Source organism: Dermacentor variabilis, chromosome 4 (assembly GCF_050947875.1).
Source record: "Dermacentor variabilis isolate Ectoservices chromosome 4, ASM5094787v1, whole genome shotgun sequence".
NCBI lineage: Eukaryota > Metazoa > Arthropoda > Arachnida > Ixodida > Ixodidae > Dermacentor > Dermacentor variabilis.
In genome coordinates, this window is record NC_134571.1 from 34,483,858 (window position 1) to 34,499,907 (window position 16,050).

At 42.1% G+C, this 16,050-nt stretch overlaps 1 protein-coding gene across 3 annotated transcripts in view; it reads right to left on the reverse strand.

Moving 5' to 3' along the window:
• The window catches only part of p (WD40 repeat domain-containing protein pink), a 48,403-nt gene extending 34,256 nt beyond the window's left edge, over positions 1–14,147 (reverse strand). For all 3 annotated transcript variants that reach the window (XR_012827333.1, XM_075688631.1, XM_075688630.1), the window contains exons 1-9: positions 13,991–14,147; positions 12,856–13,082; positions 12,341–12,451; positions 8,393–8,454; positions 6,662–6,848; positions 5,137–5,267; positions 2,476–2,602; positions 1,558–1,640; positions 1–81 (exon numbers count right to left, since the gene is read on the reverse strand). Coding sequence is in view for 2 of the 3 variants with exons in the window: in XM_075688631.1 (XP_075544746.1) it covers positions 1–81; positions 1,558–1,640; positions 2,476–2,602; positions 5,137–5,267; positions 6,662–6,848; positions 8,393–8,454; positions 12,341–12,451; positions 12,856–12,963 (890 nt within the window). In the remaining variant the exon portion in view is untranslated. The remainder of the gene's footprint in view (positions 82–1,557; positions 1,641–2,475; positions 2,603–5,136; positions 5,268–6,661; positions 6,849–8,392; positions 8,455–12,340; positions 12,452–12,855; positions 13,083–13,990) is intronic.
• Between the last annotated feature and the right edge of the window lie 1,903 nt (positions 14,148–16,050).

Here is a 16,050-nt window from a genome sequence, read left to right on the forward strand (position 1 = left end):
CTTGCCCATACAGTCAGTAGTTTAGTAAATGCTGTTGTTGAGGCTGAGGATGCTGTGCTTCCAAGAATGCTAGTATCGGACCTGGGAATTGAGCAAACTCAAAAACATTACGAGTGGTTTAATGACCCTTCGGAAACCATCATATTACAGTGACAATACCAAGTGCAACAGGTCAAAACAATACAACAGGACAAAATATCTATTCAGGCTTAAGTAGCATAAGTAGTTACTGCTAACAAAAGGTAGAAATTGTCTCTGAGCATTCTTTCTATTTTTTTTTTATATGCATAAGGCTCTCTATGCTTACCCAACAAGAAAACCATCCCTCTATCTATCTGTCCGTACTGTGAGATGATCGCTTTCAAGATAGCGCCCACAACAGCGAGCGAATTCACCTTCCTGCTGCCTCTCACTTCAAAGCCAACGAGGTGGCGAGAACATGCACTCACGGAGCTCTCAGCACATGCCGCATGCTGCCATTTTCACAGATCACTTTCAAGATATAGGTCCGCGCGTCTCTTCAATGCTAGGTAAGCGGTGAGAACATGATGCGCGATGCTATGAGCAGTCCCGACTGTTTGTCAGCATCCCAGGCCACTTTCAAGGTACGGTCCCTGTGACGGTGCCATACAAAGCCACCACCTCAGCACGTCTAGTCACAGTTCATAATGGTTCGATGCAGATGGATAAGGCGCTAAAGAGCAATAACCGCATATAATGATTGAAACGTCACCAGTGCACCTGGTGCCGCCCCCTGCAGTACTTTGCTTGTATTATCAATGCACCTTGCGCCGCCGCCCACATCAGTTCACGTCGCCGCAGCGCTGTTGTTTGTACTGGCTGGATCAAGTTTCATAACATTGATAATGACACCGGGCTACGTGGAGATGAGCAAGAGGCACAATGCTTACGCATACTTAGACAACTCCCAGAGAAGTTTCTGCATAATCCCACCCCACCTCTCTTCCTTTTGTGGCTGTAGTTCAGATGCATTGGTAGTGGATAAAGTCACTGCACTGTATGCAGTTGGAGAAGACTATATGCATTACTGCATAGCTCCCATTTATGATCAAAGCACTAATGCCTTTTATCGCAATGAGCCAATGAAACCAGCCCATCCTTCTGCTGCACCAGCTAATTTCTACAAAATGAAATCAGAATGAGAGCCTAGAACCTTTTCATTATATGCTTTCAGCTTAGTATGAGTGCTTTAATACTGTTATGAGCTAGAAGGAACATGATAACATAATAGATGTACAGAAAGGAAAGAGGATAACAAAGTGGTGGTAGTCAGGCCAGCTGCAATTGATATGCAGAATAAGGTTTTTTCTTACTTCACTGTGGTGCTCACATGTTTTAGCAACTTGGGTCTAAGACATTAAGAGAGAGAGAATTTTGCATCAGCAAGACAGCAAAAATATGCATATCTGCAGCAAAAGTGTGCCCCCTTTTCTTTTTCACTTGTATCCTAAAAGGCAAGTAGCAGTGACAACGGCACACACTTCATAATCGAATTTACTCTTATGTAACACAGCAGCAATCACAGCACTTGCTTACCTATATGTGACTAATTTGACTGGATTGATGGCAAGAGCTTCCTTGAACTGGTGAGTTTTGAGCACGCTGCCCTTGAGATCAGCCTGCACATAAGAAGACACACGGTACAGATGTTATTGGTAGAAAGCAAGGCACTGAGACTTCTACTCGCCAACCATTTGCCTGGAGCTTTGGTTCAGCCTTCTCATTTCAAGATAATGCATACTAGGAATCCATAAGAAAAACATGCCAATCGTTAGCTGTTCATCTGTGCCAGTGGGTGACTAGGAAACACATGCAAGCACATAAATGCACATAAAAAATAAAACACAAAGTAATTAATAGGTAGTGTCTATTGGTGTAGAGGACAAGTTTTCTTGGCCAACATGGCATCTGTGTAAACTGGTCAGTGGCGAGCAAGCCCGCTATTCCTATCGGTTTCCAGATAATTAAAACATAGTACAAGTCCCCAGGAGCATTTGTGATGTCAGACCATGCCACACAATCCACTTACGCTCCACAGGAACTGGGTCAACTGACCTATCAGCAACCTGCTTCTTCTCTGTGAACAGCATAAAATCAATGGTACAGAAAGCATAAAAAGAATGGTACAGACAGAAGAGTGACATAAGCCTATTAGAAGAATGTAACACACTGCCCACAAAGGCCTCTTCACATTGCTCCCAACGAAGCAAAACAAACCTGCCCAACTTTCAGATCTTCTATACTGTCTTTGCCCCCCTTCTTGCCATTTTCACAGCACAGAGGATCCATGGTAAGTAAGAAATGGACAACACACGCATTTGCTTTCAACACCATGTCAGTGCTTGTGCCGTCTGTCTCTTTCTCATCTTTGCAACATCTGTACGTTTCAGAAATAGGTGCAAAATACTAACTAGTCCCATCTAGATATCTCAAGGAATTTTACCCCATTGTTACCTGCCATATCCTAGACCCTGGACGGGCGGCGTAAATGCACATAGAGTCCTGAGGCTTGCTGCCTGGGTAGAAACAGCCACCAAACTCGCCGTCCCTCAGCTTCTTGCCAACTTGAGTGAACTTTTCTCTGTGCAGAAGAAACAAACAATACTGTCAATAATACCCTGAACATCTGGTAAGACAACACAATACTGCAATGTAAAGCAGGAAAGTAAGGCCATGAACTACTAAAAGAAACATTAAAAGCCCAAAAATTAAGTGTTCCAATATCTTCAATGCATCCCTTTTACCGAGATGCAACCTAGTCTAAGCAAGAAATTGACAAATGTAGGACAGGGCTGGCATTATAACTGCAAAAACAGTGCGAGCTCCAGTGATGCAACAAACTGTCATTATAATTGGTAAACAGGTGGTGTTCAAAACATGGCTGCCATGACATCACTTCCTGTGTCTGCAGTACTCAAGAGCATGGCGGTTGAGATCAGTTTCCACTACTCTGGGGAAGCCCTTACTGTGCCTATTCGATTATCTGTCCCTAATTGTCCCGGACTACCCAAAGGGGTGTTTTCAGCCAATGAGTGTTGCACATGCAGCGTCTTCGGCAGTCTTCGACAGTCTGGGAAGACAAATCAAAGAGGGCCACTGAGAGGTACGATGCAAACACCCCCTACAAGAGCAATGGAACAACTGACAATAAAATGTTATACCATTGCATTTAAATATATATATATAGAAGGACAATTTTATTAGATTTTCTTACAGACCTCACTGGCACTAATTGGGTCTATTGGCACATTTTACAGGGGTGTCATTATGCAAAAAAGAAGTGATCCACCAGTTAACTGGTGGATCGCCTTCTAATCTTTCGCTACATTGCCGAGATTGTAACTGCACGCCAGAGTTGGATGAATGCGCGATATTGTACAGGCATAAGAGTGAAGATACGCGTCTTATGGTAGAGGCATGGCATATCTATAATGGTAGAAGTGCGTGCGTGAGTCAGCCTTCGATTACTTTACATAAGGAAGAGATTAAGCGCCTTAACAGTTATCTCTCACATAGACCGGCTCGTGTACCCGACTGACACATGGTGTTACCATTCCTGAGCATGCGCAGATGAGTTTTGTGTCTTCTTTCTTTTTTTTTTTTTTCGCCTCAGTGCTCCCTTCAGTTGATAGTCGGCGTTCGTGTTGTTCACCTCTCTACTCTTGTGTCCTGTCTGCACGCCTCACTTCTTTTTTGCATAATGAATCCTTACCAACTAGCTCAGCTTTCTGTCATTCTAAATTACAGGGGTGGTCTTTACATTTACAGCGTGGTGCCTCTGACTCAAAGTAGGCAGTAGCACCTGGCAGGTCATGACCTCCCAAGATCATCAGTGCAGATATGTCCAATAACGGGAAAAAAGAAGAACGAAAATTATTTAACCTAAATGAGCCATCTTCAGGTCTTCTGATTATGCTTATATTAAAGGGGCCCTCAACCACTTTTTACCAAAGTGGAGAAAGGCATTTGACCTTAAAATAGGCTATTTCAGAAATACTTTGCTACAAAAAGCACATCAATGCGTTCAACAGAGGTGGAGTTATTGGCAATCAAACACAGCCTCTGTTGTGCTCCCGTTACTTCTTCAATGCTTTGCACTGCGAAGGCTACAATGCAGTGGGGTGTGCCCACAGCGCTCTTGCCTTCTAAATGTCACTGTGGCGCACAGTTCAAATTTCATTTTGGATGTTAACATAGACGCCATGACTTCCACCTTTCGTGCCTGCAACACGCTAAACCTAAGCCAACCGTGACTGTCCTCAGCGAGCTACAGCACGCTTAACCAGTGGACTCATGGTGGCCACAGTATTTAGGCCATGTAGCCGACTGCAGCTTGATGTCAGCCATCGGCCAACAGCAGCCGTTTAAGGGAATGACGAAATAGTGCGTCTAGAAGAGATTGAGGACAGGGCCTTCTGTTGAAAAGAGAGCATTTGAGAGAAAGGTGACTTCGTGATCCGCTTGCGAGCTTCACGCACTGCGCACAACAGCAAAACTTGGCTGAAATGTTCACAGCAGCGTACACTACCCGTGGACTATAAAACAATTTTGTTGGAAAAGGAGTGCAAATGGAAATAGAAAGAAATGCTAAGGAAGATGTCTATCAGATAATTGAACATTGCAATGATTCAGGCACTTTCTGTGCCTCCATGAGATCCTAATTACCATGTCCTTACAATACAAAGCATTGTGCAATGACATGACTGCTGAATATCCTAGCCAATTTGTCCCACAGTTGAAAGTAGATAGCTTTAAGAACAAATACACAACATGGACACATGTAAGCGTGCGCATGTAAGCCACGGCAGCTACTGGCACTTGCCAAGCTTGCCATCATGGATAATACCATGTCGTTTCTTGATATTTTAAAGCATTTACGGTACATGCAACAAAGATTCACATCTTTCAAGTTCACTGTCTTCTGTCTTCCTGCCTGTCTAACTGAAGAATGCCACTGCCACAGAACAATATCTTTCAGTCAGTATTTTCCATAAAGCGGCACTCCCTCATGTTAATAGTAAGGGGCCCCCGTACAGAAACTTGGAAATGCCTTACGTAGAAAGTAGAAAGGTAAACCTAGTAATTGTGTAGTACACACACTATTGAACTGCCCACCTGATCGTATCCCCGAGATAACATCTTGTCAACGTTGAAGCAAGCAGCCGATCTTGTGCGAAGTTCAGTTGCACAACTTTGGAGTCTAAGCGCATCAGAGTGCTTGGTGGTGACTGGAACAAACTTTTGGCCTGCAAGGGAAAAGGGAATGCACTTTGTCAGCCATGACCATAACGGTACATGTTTCTCAACATTAGTCCTATTTGTAGTGCATGAAAAACAATATTTTTGGTAGAATTAACAGCAAATTGCATTGGCAATATCCAACTCACAATCAAGTACCCATTCTCTTTGCTAGAAATTCTCAGACACGCGTTTTTCAAAAGCACAGACACTTTCTTTATATTCCGCTATACTGCACACATCTAATGATTGGAATTGCCTTCCCGTTGAAATAGTATCTATATGTATCTGATCATACTTTTTTGTTGTTATTTATCTATGCATTTTCGCTGTGATAATCCTGCATGATCATTTGGTGCATTCGTCCCACCCACCCTTTTTCTTTCAAGTTACGACGACTGCATCCTGTCTGATATCTCTTTTGCATTCGTGGTATGCCACTAGTACTGTATTAGCGGCATATCATAAATGTTTTTTATGTCTTTCATTATGTTATTTTTGTTGTTTATATTATGTAACCCACTCTCCTCTAAGATGTCTCAGTGCTTGAGGGTACGTCAAATAAATAAATAACTAACTAAATAAATAAATAAATAAATCAAAGTCACTTGACACTACAAATGAAGTCCCAACAGAACTTCTCAAAGGATGCATGCATGTTAGTATTTTGTGGTGGAACAATTATTAAAATCAAGGCAAAATGAATGTTATTAATGCAGGGAATGGAAAATGGCACTGAATGAAGACAGTATGGAAAAATGATGATGCACAATACACTTTTAGCTCAACGTCCCTGCAAAACCTTTATTCCAAACTTAAAAACACTGCTATAACTAACGAGCAGATTGTTGCCATGGCAAAGTGTGCAAAAAAGCATTCTTTAATGTTTACACAGAAGTAAGCAAAAGTTGATGCTCGATGAAGCAGCAAGTTCCGTCATGTGAGCGCAAGCAAATGTGAACAAATTTTAAGGCTTCAAATTCTTCAATGTGACCTTGGTGTGCTGCTTATTGTGGAAAAGCATGTGCTCTCACAAAGCTGCCCCACAAAGCTGCTGCACATATCAAGTGAAGAGGCCTCAAAACAACTGGTTGTTCATAGGATCCCAAACTGTGTATATCTTTATTCAATTACAAAAATTACAAAAACTACACAATTACAAAAATAAAGATACTATAATTTAATGTAAACTAAAAATGTGTAATGCAGACATATCCACTGATTTATAAATTCTTTGAGCCACAGTATGATGAGCAATCTGTTATACGGCTAGTAGAGGATCACTTATCATGCTTTGCTGAAGCATTCTACTGAGGCATGCTAAGCTAAACAGAGGGACTAAGCGTGAGAGTGACAGCACAACTGCACCATGAGGCTGAAGATTGCTTCGACATGAACGTACCTTAGATGTAGACACATTGAGGATGGAAACCTTTCCAGTATTGTCGGCGGCAAAGAGTCGTGTCCCCACACTGTTCCACTCCAGGCATGTGACCACACTTCCCTTGTGCTCAAAAGACAGCTGCAGCCTCTGTGCCTGCACTGCGGGTTTCCTGGCATTGTGCTCCAGGACGACAACATGCCCACGACTGTAACAGGGTGCAGCGAGCATCACATCTGTGAGATCCTACTTCACTGAGTTAGCTATTGTTAAGAGTTCAGAAGTATTATCAAACCAAATTATCAAATGGATGTAGAAAAATGACGAGGATAAGTAGATGCACCAGCCTGAGTGCTTAAGGGGAAGAAGAAACTATATAAGTAAATTTATACGTACTAATAACACTAATAATCAATGTCATATGGAATCCCTGAGGCTGTGGTGTAGTGTGAAGCGGGACAAGGGACACAGCCCAAACCATCACCCTTTTAAGAAATCCCCGAGTTCCCTCCCTGGAACCACTTGATGCATTACACAGTAATCACAGTTGCGATGCTTGCAGGATTGCATGCTTTAAGTGAGGAAAAACTGATAAATACAGAAGCTTGTTCATATGTTTTGTAAAAAAGAATGCAAGAAAAAACACACTAAATGGGAAAACATTAGATCCAAAGCCACTAAAAAATTCACCAGACGCAGCTGCAGTTGACATTTACATATGTGAAACGTTGTGCGAATTGTTGCAGGGTGAGACGCTGATGCACTCTCTATCTCCTAGGGCCCGAGCGGCCTGAGAAGTGCAATGTCCTTTTTGCGGCTTTGGCAAGATTACGTTTGCGCTCCTCGAATTCAGCTTGGGTCAGCAGCTTCTTTGGGCGGACCATTTTGGGGAGAAGTTTTAAGACGGTGATGAGAAACCTAAACAAAATCAACCTGGTAGGCAACGCTGGAATACAATGCAATGATGCCGCCAGAATGAAATGTGATGCTCGCTTCGCACCACTTGCAGCAGGGAACGAAGGCACATGTGGGTTATCACCTATTAAAAGAGTACAGTATGCTTCCAAGGGCACTATGGCCCATGCGCTGTGAAACAAATAGGTAAAGATGCTTATCGCAATGTGTTGGCAGCGATAGCTGCGAATGCTGACATGCGACGACCTAGGAGGAGATTTGATGGCACCTGGATAGGGAACCAAGTACATGGTGGCATTTTCACTTGACGTGGGTGGGTGAGTACTGCAGGAAAGCGGCCATAGTGGGCACCTTCTGCTCTTGATCGCACATGCCTCGCATCTTTTTTTTTGTTTACATAGCAGATAGCGGCTGGAAAATGTATCGTAATTGCAGTTTGGCGATATACTAAATGTTGGTGCTGAAAGAACATGTTTTCTGGGAACATATGAACTGGTAAAAAAGAAGCGCAACTGTATTGGTTCATTCTCTATGTTCTCAATCTTAAATGTTGGCAGGCGGCGGGAAATCGTACGAAACCTGTAGTATCAATGAGGTCCTACTGCATATGGAAAATGCTTAGTGCTGCAATACAGTTATTGTTATCAGATGAACACAGACACAAACGTATTGTCTAGTAAAACATAAAAGGAAATTAAGAACATGCCTTTACAAAACTCTATCTGTTTATTGACCTTGACCTTGAAGTATGAGAAAGAAATGGTGCTTGAAATTAATGCAACAAGCTAAACTGATCCGTAGTGTCATATAATTCAAAGGACAAATAATGCTACACACCTAGTGGCAACACCAAGGACGAAGTCATCTGGTGCCAAGGCAACCTGTGACACTGCACCCTCCTAGAAAAAATAAAAAATAAATACATGCCTCTGATTGCATGATCTATAGCAATTATCTGCAAACTTATTTTAACATACTGCAACTAATGCCAGTGCAAAAAGCTCCGCAAATGAAATACGAAGATGTTTTGCTGTGTCATTGAATGTACCTCTAGAACAATTGCATCCTTGCTGTATTTCTTATTGCCGAAAATTACACAAAAAACTGTCTCAAGAGCAAATTTGGGTGCGAAATAGCAACTTCTAGCTCTAAGAGCAGATAAATGCACAAAATAATTAAGTGAAATCTGCTTGGCATATTATTTTTTACTCAACGCTAAACTATACACGGCTGCATTAGAGATGTTTATTGAAGAAAATGTCTGTTATACACTGGAACATGACATGTGCAATTCAAAGGACTGTGCTGAGCAACACATATTAGATAGCATGACCACTAGGCCTCAACACCTCTGCCTCATATTTCATGTCCTGATAGAACAGTACCACACTTTGCGACAAGAATAGACAAGGGTTGATCTAATTTCTTAGCCTGATTGTTCACCAGTTTTTGTTTACAGACGTGATTAATAAATGAGGGAACAAAACTATATAATTTGTAATAAGGCCATCATATGTACTTCCATCAGCATTGTGATCTACACAAATGAAAAAGTGGCATTTATAAGGCACTTCTTAATTCAAACATTAGCTAATTCAACACAATTTCAGTATTGATGAGACACATCAAAGTTGAATGAATAGTTGGCAGCACTAAAGGGGTACTGACAAAATTTTTGTCCAATTTCTTTTTTTCGACATTAGATTGCAGTTAGCCGCTACTAATTACAGTCAAGTCTCTATTCCTTGAGAATGCAACAAATAATTAAATACACAATCTGCTGATGTGACCAAATCAAGAACATGCGGCTAGCACAGCACAACTTCAAAGATTGAGGCAGAACTCCTCATTACCTCACAGAAATAGGAAGTGGTGATCACGTGGTACTAAAAATCCTCGAACAGGTCAGTCACCTTTTGCGTTGGCTGCAAGCCACACAACAGTCACGTCAGTGAAGGCTGGGGCTGCATCCTCGGCTAGTCACTTACAGGATTATCACCTTTAGTGCTCATTCATAAGATAAGCCAGGGGATAGGATGCCCATTGCTCTAATCAAGCATTGGGCTGGTCATTATGCTACACGAAAGTAAAAGCATCCATGAAAGTGGTCAATCGACAATATGGCCCCTGGGTGTACACTGTATCCTCGGCCATAGTGTGGCTTATGACCACTGTTCATGGTTTGCACTACCATGCGAGCACTATCGCTGACTTCCATGACATAAAGAGTTCTGCTTCAAGCACAAACCTGCATTGCACTTGGCATGCACTTTGAATTGGTTGCATAAAAATACATAAATTAATATTTTCATACATGCTCAAGAAATTCAGTCCCCCATCTCATGATTATTTGGTTAGCAGCTACCTAATAAAGCAGACAAAATTAATACACAGAATCTTGGTCTGAATTCATTTAAGGGGGCATGCCTAACTTGTTTGGTCCAATAACTTTCAACCAATCTACTTGAAAAAGGAAACATGGATCATAACTAAAGCGTAAATAGAGTGATTGGACAGTTAACTGATAAATTACTTGGCCCTACCTATAGTTTATTGAATTATGCACACTATTTTAGTACAACTTAGACAGAAATGAGTTACAAAGAAGTTATTGGCGCTATCATTGTGAAAAAAAATTGTGAAAGAAACAAATTTAAAGTGCTCCTAAAGGACCTCTGACATTTTTTTACACTTTTCAAATAAACATGCGCATTGTGTGCAGAATGCCGTGGTGATCATCTTTGGCGAACCAAACTGAGCTACACAGTGCAGGGATGCCAGAAATTCAAAGAACAGTCCCCTTCTCCTCTCCTGGCATTTCTGGTGCTTCTCTGTGCATCGTGATGTCAACAGGGTAAATGGTGTTGACTGGTTGACCTATGTGAACCTACGACTTCTGGTTCATCTGCTAGCACGCCACCGTGCAGTAGATGATAGTCGTATGCATGCTTTTCCGAGCTGTGTGGCTTGCTTGTGTGCACACACGTTGCATGTATTAGTTTGCAATTAGCAGTGCCACATTGCTTGTGTTTCAAATAGACATTTACAAAAGTTAGAAAAAAAGAAAGGAAACACATAATGCAAGTCCTTTTCTGCCACCGACACGATGCTTCAGCTTTTGTTTTCCTCGAATGTGCCAATGATGTACACACTGCGAATGGCAATGGCATGTCTCTACGGTATCACATTTTGGTTCTGGTAAAGCACCAGTGAGTAGTGGGGCCTCCTTTGCTTGTTTGCTAGCACTTTCATTTTCTATTTGTGCGCTGGGTTGTCGGCCCTCTAACAACGCATTGTAAAGAAAATGGGCAGATATCACATATGATTCACAACACAGTTTCCATCTCAGCACTGCTTTACAGAAGCAAGAGGCACGGGCTGGCACCCAAGAAGCACAGAGTTATGGTAACCGGAAATGGAAGTGTTTTGAAGCAAGGAAACAAAAACATGAAGGTGACATTGGTAATAACGCTGGTCCACGTGCCATTCAGAAGAGTACACACCAAGAACAAGAGACCGCTCAAGGGCAGAGACGCAAAGGGGAGGAGAAACAAGTGGCGGGTGCATTTTTTATCATCTAAGGCCTGTAACACTACTTTTACGGCAACATTTTCAAAAATTCTTGCAGCTTTACACTGTTCAGAACAACATTCATTTGGGCTAGATGGTCAACACTTGAATTAGGAAGGAACAACACCAAATAAGACGACCACGAGAGGGAGAACGACACAGGACTAGTGCCAACATCATTGATCTTTATTCACTGAAAAATCAGCGAATATAAAGAAACGCACCAAATTTCAAAAATAAAAATTTGCGTGCATGTCAGTGATTTTCCTTATATTAGCTGATTTTTCGGTGAATAAAGATAGATGAAGTTGGCACTTGTCCTGTGTCATTCTCCCTCTCGTGGTCATCTTAGTTGGCGCTTTCTTTCCTAATTCAAGTCTTTACATTCGTTGTAGAGTCATACACAGTAGGCACTATACAAAAAATTTTTGACCTAAGGGTTGTTTAGGGGCCCTTTAAGAATTATGCAAGGAGCACTTACGTAAGCACATGTCTGAAATAAAAATAGGCTTGGGTTTTAACTATGCTGAGAGCTTTCACACTGACAAGTGGCACAAAAAAAAAAATGCAAACGCATCTCGTTGTCCCTCTTAGACAATGGAAAACAAAAAACAGAGGGAAAATATGAAGCAGTGTGCTGTACAGCTGCTTTTCGAAAAGGAGATGAGTCATACTGCCATAGGTAAAAGAGAGCTTGACTGCATCAAAGGAGAAACTACACCTAACTAACAAATTCAGATGAAGAGAATATATGTGCATATATTGGTCAAAAATCAGTTACAGCAAGCAAGAAATACAACAGCCCACACACAACACAAACAGCACAACTGTTCTATTCCATCATGATAACATGTCTTGAAACAAAGCCCTTAGCAGATATTAAGTGAAGTAAAAGAAATTAAATTGTGTTGTTCCGCTATAAAGCAGTAAGTAGGACAGCCCTAATTAAATCAATTTTAAGCTAAGTTTGCATTCTGTCACTAGTTTCCCATTTCCTTCCTCAGGGACAAGTTTACATTTTGGTAGTAGGCATGAAAGAAAAGTTCAAGAAACATCTGACGGTCAAACAAAATGACAAAAAGTGAGACGCAACACATAGAGCATGGTCTTTAAGTCACCTGTTCACACTCCTTTAGAAAACAAAAATAAATGCAGTACATCAATTTCATGTTCCAGCCATCAACATGGAATAGGAATGGCTCCAAGAGTCTGTACCTTGTTTGTGATTGTTGTAATGTATGCAGTGGTGTCTCGATGAAACATGAAGACATCTCCAGTTGTAGCCCCGAAGGCGAGGTACCGTTTGGATGCGTCGAAGCAGGCATACTATGCAGAGAATGAACAGCCAGTGAAAAAAAAAAAAGTTTAAAAGAGTGTTTATATTGCAAAACTAACACTACAATATATTGCCAGTCTTTAAAAGCACTGTTTATTGCATTTAAACATGAAAAGCATCACACCAATTGGTTTCACTACTCAAGACGTGCATTTGTTCAAACTGCACAGAAAACTAAGTTACCATATAAACATATTTGGTTTGGCCTCTCATGCGAATACAACTTAATAGAAATGTTTTCGCATTGGCTAGGTGTCAGAAACAAAGACGTTAAACACTGATTCTAATTTGAAGAGATAAATATGACACTGAGCATTAGTGTCTTGCATAATTAGACACATATGCATCTGCTGTGCCTGACAGCAAAAATAATGTTGTAAGCAAGAAGGTGTACCTTGACCCTAGTGAGGTTTCTGATCGGTGCAAGGATGCCATCAAGCGACTGGTACTCTGCCAGTACAAAGGGTGCCTGTGAGGTCAGCTCGGCTCCACCTTCGGCCATGCGCGTTGGCTAGATAAGCTGCGGCACAGCCTGACCACTTGGCACTAGGACACAGTGATCCCCACATGATTACTTCTCGTCGCTGGCACAGTGTAGGCCATGCTGTCAAATGCGTGCTTCTGTAAAACAAGTCCCGAGAGTGAAGAAATGAGGTGAGGGGACTGTACGTTCGGGTTCATTGTTATGTCTGCAAGTGTACCAAATCATGTAGTTTAGCTGCTCGAAACAATACGCTGTAAAAAGAAAAGTATATCTCAGAGCGACATGGCTATAGTTAGAACAATGCATGCCGTAGATTGCAAGCACGGCTTTCTCTTCAAACTACGTTGTCCCAGCAAACACAACGACCACTCTTTTTCACAAAAAGTGAAAAAACATCGACAAGTGGATATTTATACGTATAACACTACGTCTGGTCGCGAGGATAGACCTGCGCAGGATTGACGGGCATATGCATGACGGTGTTATGTGACCAAATAAAACGCAAGCTTAAAAGCTATCCTAGTAAATCTTTAACATATGTCAGACCTGGACAATACGTCACTCTTGCCTGACATTTAAAATTGGTCATCAAGGAGTTGCAGACTACGTTTACATCGTTATGTCGGGAAACCGGATCAACAGCTGGTGCACGCAATTTGATGCACGAGATCCATGTGTATGATGTAACCAATAATTTAAGGAGTGGATACCATAAAAAGAAGGCGGACAGCTTTTATTTACTCAAGTGAATCCACAAACGTAGAATTTTCCGGTTTGGAAATGGTGATCTCGAGAAGAAACAACTTTGCAGATAACGGCCAGCCACAACGTAGTTGCGTAAAGCGTAAACATTCACAGTGGATCACATGGAGTGTTTTCACGGAATTTACGGCAAGAACCTTGATCCCCGTACCCAAACCACCATCGCTGAGAACCAGCAACGAAACACATCAGAAAGCGAAAACAGCATAACGCACGGTCATTTAAGCCTATTAATCGCGCAGGATACGAATTATGATGGGCTGAAAGTGATCGGTAGCCTTGCCGTTCAAAACGATGCTGTAGAGTTGCGAGTTCATCCATAGACAGCGGTGATACATTATTCCATGGTAGGACAGTCTAAATCCTTGAGTTTATCCTCGAGATCAGCCTTAGGTTCACATCCATGACAGTGATCCATAACGATGAGCACAAGTGGCTCCATCGAGTGCACATGAAGAGCCCGCAGTTTCGGTATCGGTTTCGAGCGGATGCAAGCTGAGCCACTCTTTTGAGAAGTGATTCGATGTTGGAACGGAATAAGTAAGCGTTTTAAACCGAGAACTGTGTTTATTTAGCAGTTCTTCACTCGCGCAGACGAAATCTCTGAGGCTAAATTCACGGCAGTTCTTCAGGCGAGCAAGGCCAAAGGAATTTCAGAAAGAGATTTGTCTGGGGGCGTCTCAATTTCAACCGAAATACATCACATGACTACCCCATTGCTTGTCTGTGCTCTACTTTAACGCTTCAACGTAAATACGGTAATCAGAAATCGACGCTTTTTATGGCGTTTTGCAATGGCGAAGAGACCGGTGAAGAGTGTGGGGGCCTGCTCACCAGCCATGAATCGGCGGAAAATTCAAACTTACCATACAGTTTGTTCACAACACTTATGGATTTATGGTGGCGCCATTTGTTTGCGAGATGTCAGCTGGTTGCAAATTGACATTGATGAGGCAAGCAGCTCTGCAACGCGACATGCAGAGCAAACATTAAGTCGAGATGCCTGCAATATGAGCATAAAACAGAAGAAATTAGAGTAAAAATTGTGGGCCGATGTGGAAAAAGGGAACACCCCACACAGCTGCTAAATGGCATTGAAAGCCGCACCCTGTGACAAGTGACAAGACAAAAGGGAATGCATTTTGTGAGATATAGACACCAATTATAAGTGCTTCACCACACACTAGCAGCCAACTTGGTGGCAAAATATATGTTTTACTCTGCTAATCTCCTTGTCAAGTATTCCGAGCATCTAGAGCTGTGTTCTGACTTTTTCTAACAGCAAACCTACTTTACAACTCACATATGGGCTTCTTGTGACATCTGTCCTTGTGTAGCACTGTCTTTGGCCTCATGTACCCAGTGGGAACACACAATAATGGACTAGTGCATGACAATCACATAGTGCATTGATACCATTTGCACGAGCAAGAGATTACCTGCAATTTTCAAACTCTTTCTCTGAGCATTGCTACACGCTCGAAGTCCACCACGCAGTCATCAACATCTTTAAACTCTGGGGTCAATCCTTAAATTCTGCAGCTGGCACAGTGCAATTGGTGTTATACTGGTGTCACACAAACACTTTTGATCGTCATCAAGCCTGATGCGGATTGAAATTATCGACTGCGATTGACTCCTGCACACAGCTTGTGCAAAGGAGCCGATTACGCCCAAGAAATTCTATTTGGATAGGGCTTGATCGCAATCAAAAGTGCGCTGCGTGACAAATGTATTAGCTCTAGTATAGGGCTGACATCTCTAGTACTTGGAAGGGTCTGTTGCATAGGTCAAGCACTTCCTCTAGTATTGTTGTGTACTCAGGTTGAAGTGTATGTTGAGTTTTCAAAAGTTAGCAGTGCGCAAGAATATGTGTCTGTGCATGGTCTGAAGAATATTTGCCTCGCCCAATCACTTGCCTGCTTCACCATGTGGCAACATATTGTTGCGATACAACAGGTGCTTAAGTTACGAGACGTGGCACATGCAAACGAAGATGAAGATGGGCATCTGGGCTTGGCTTGAGCTGGTTACCATCTTAATTGGTCATTTGCCGTGAGCACGAGGCCACTTATTCGCCATACTACTCTACGATGACCAATCCGTCACCAGCCACGATTGCTGTAATTCAACGAGAATTTGGAAACATGGGTTCACATGTGCTCGTTGACCCACAAACTCAGCGTGCAGCACTTTTCTCGCAGCCCTCCTCATCCCAGACAATCCTTTCCCACACATCTCACAACCTGTCTGAATGGTGCACCGCTGACAAGCCCATCCGTTTCCATTGTTGCTGCGTTTTAACCCTACATATCAATACATTCCATGTTAATCGTTTAAGGC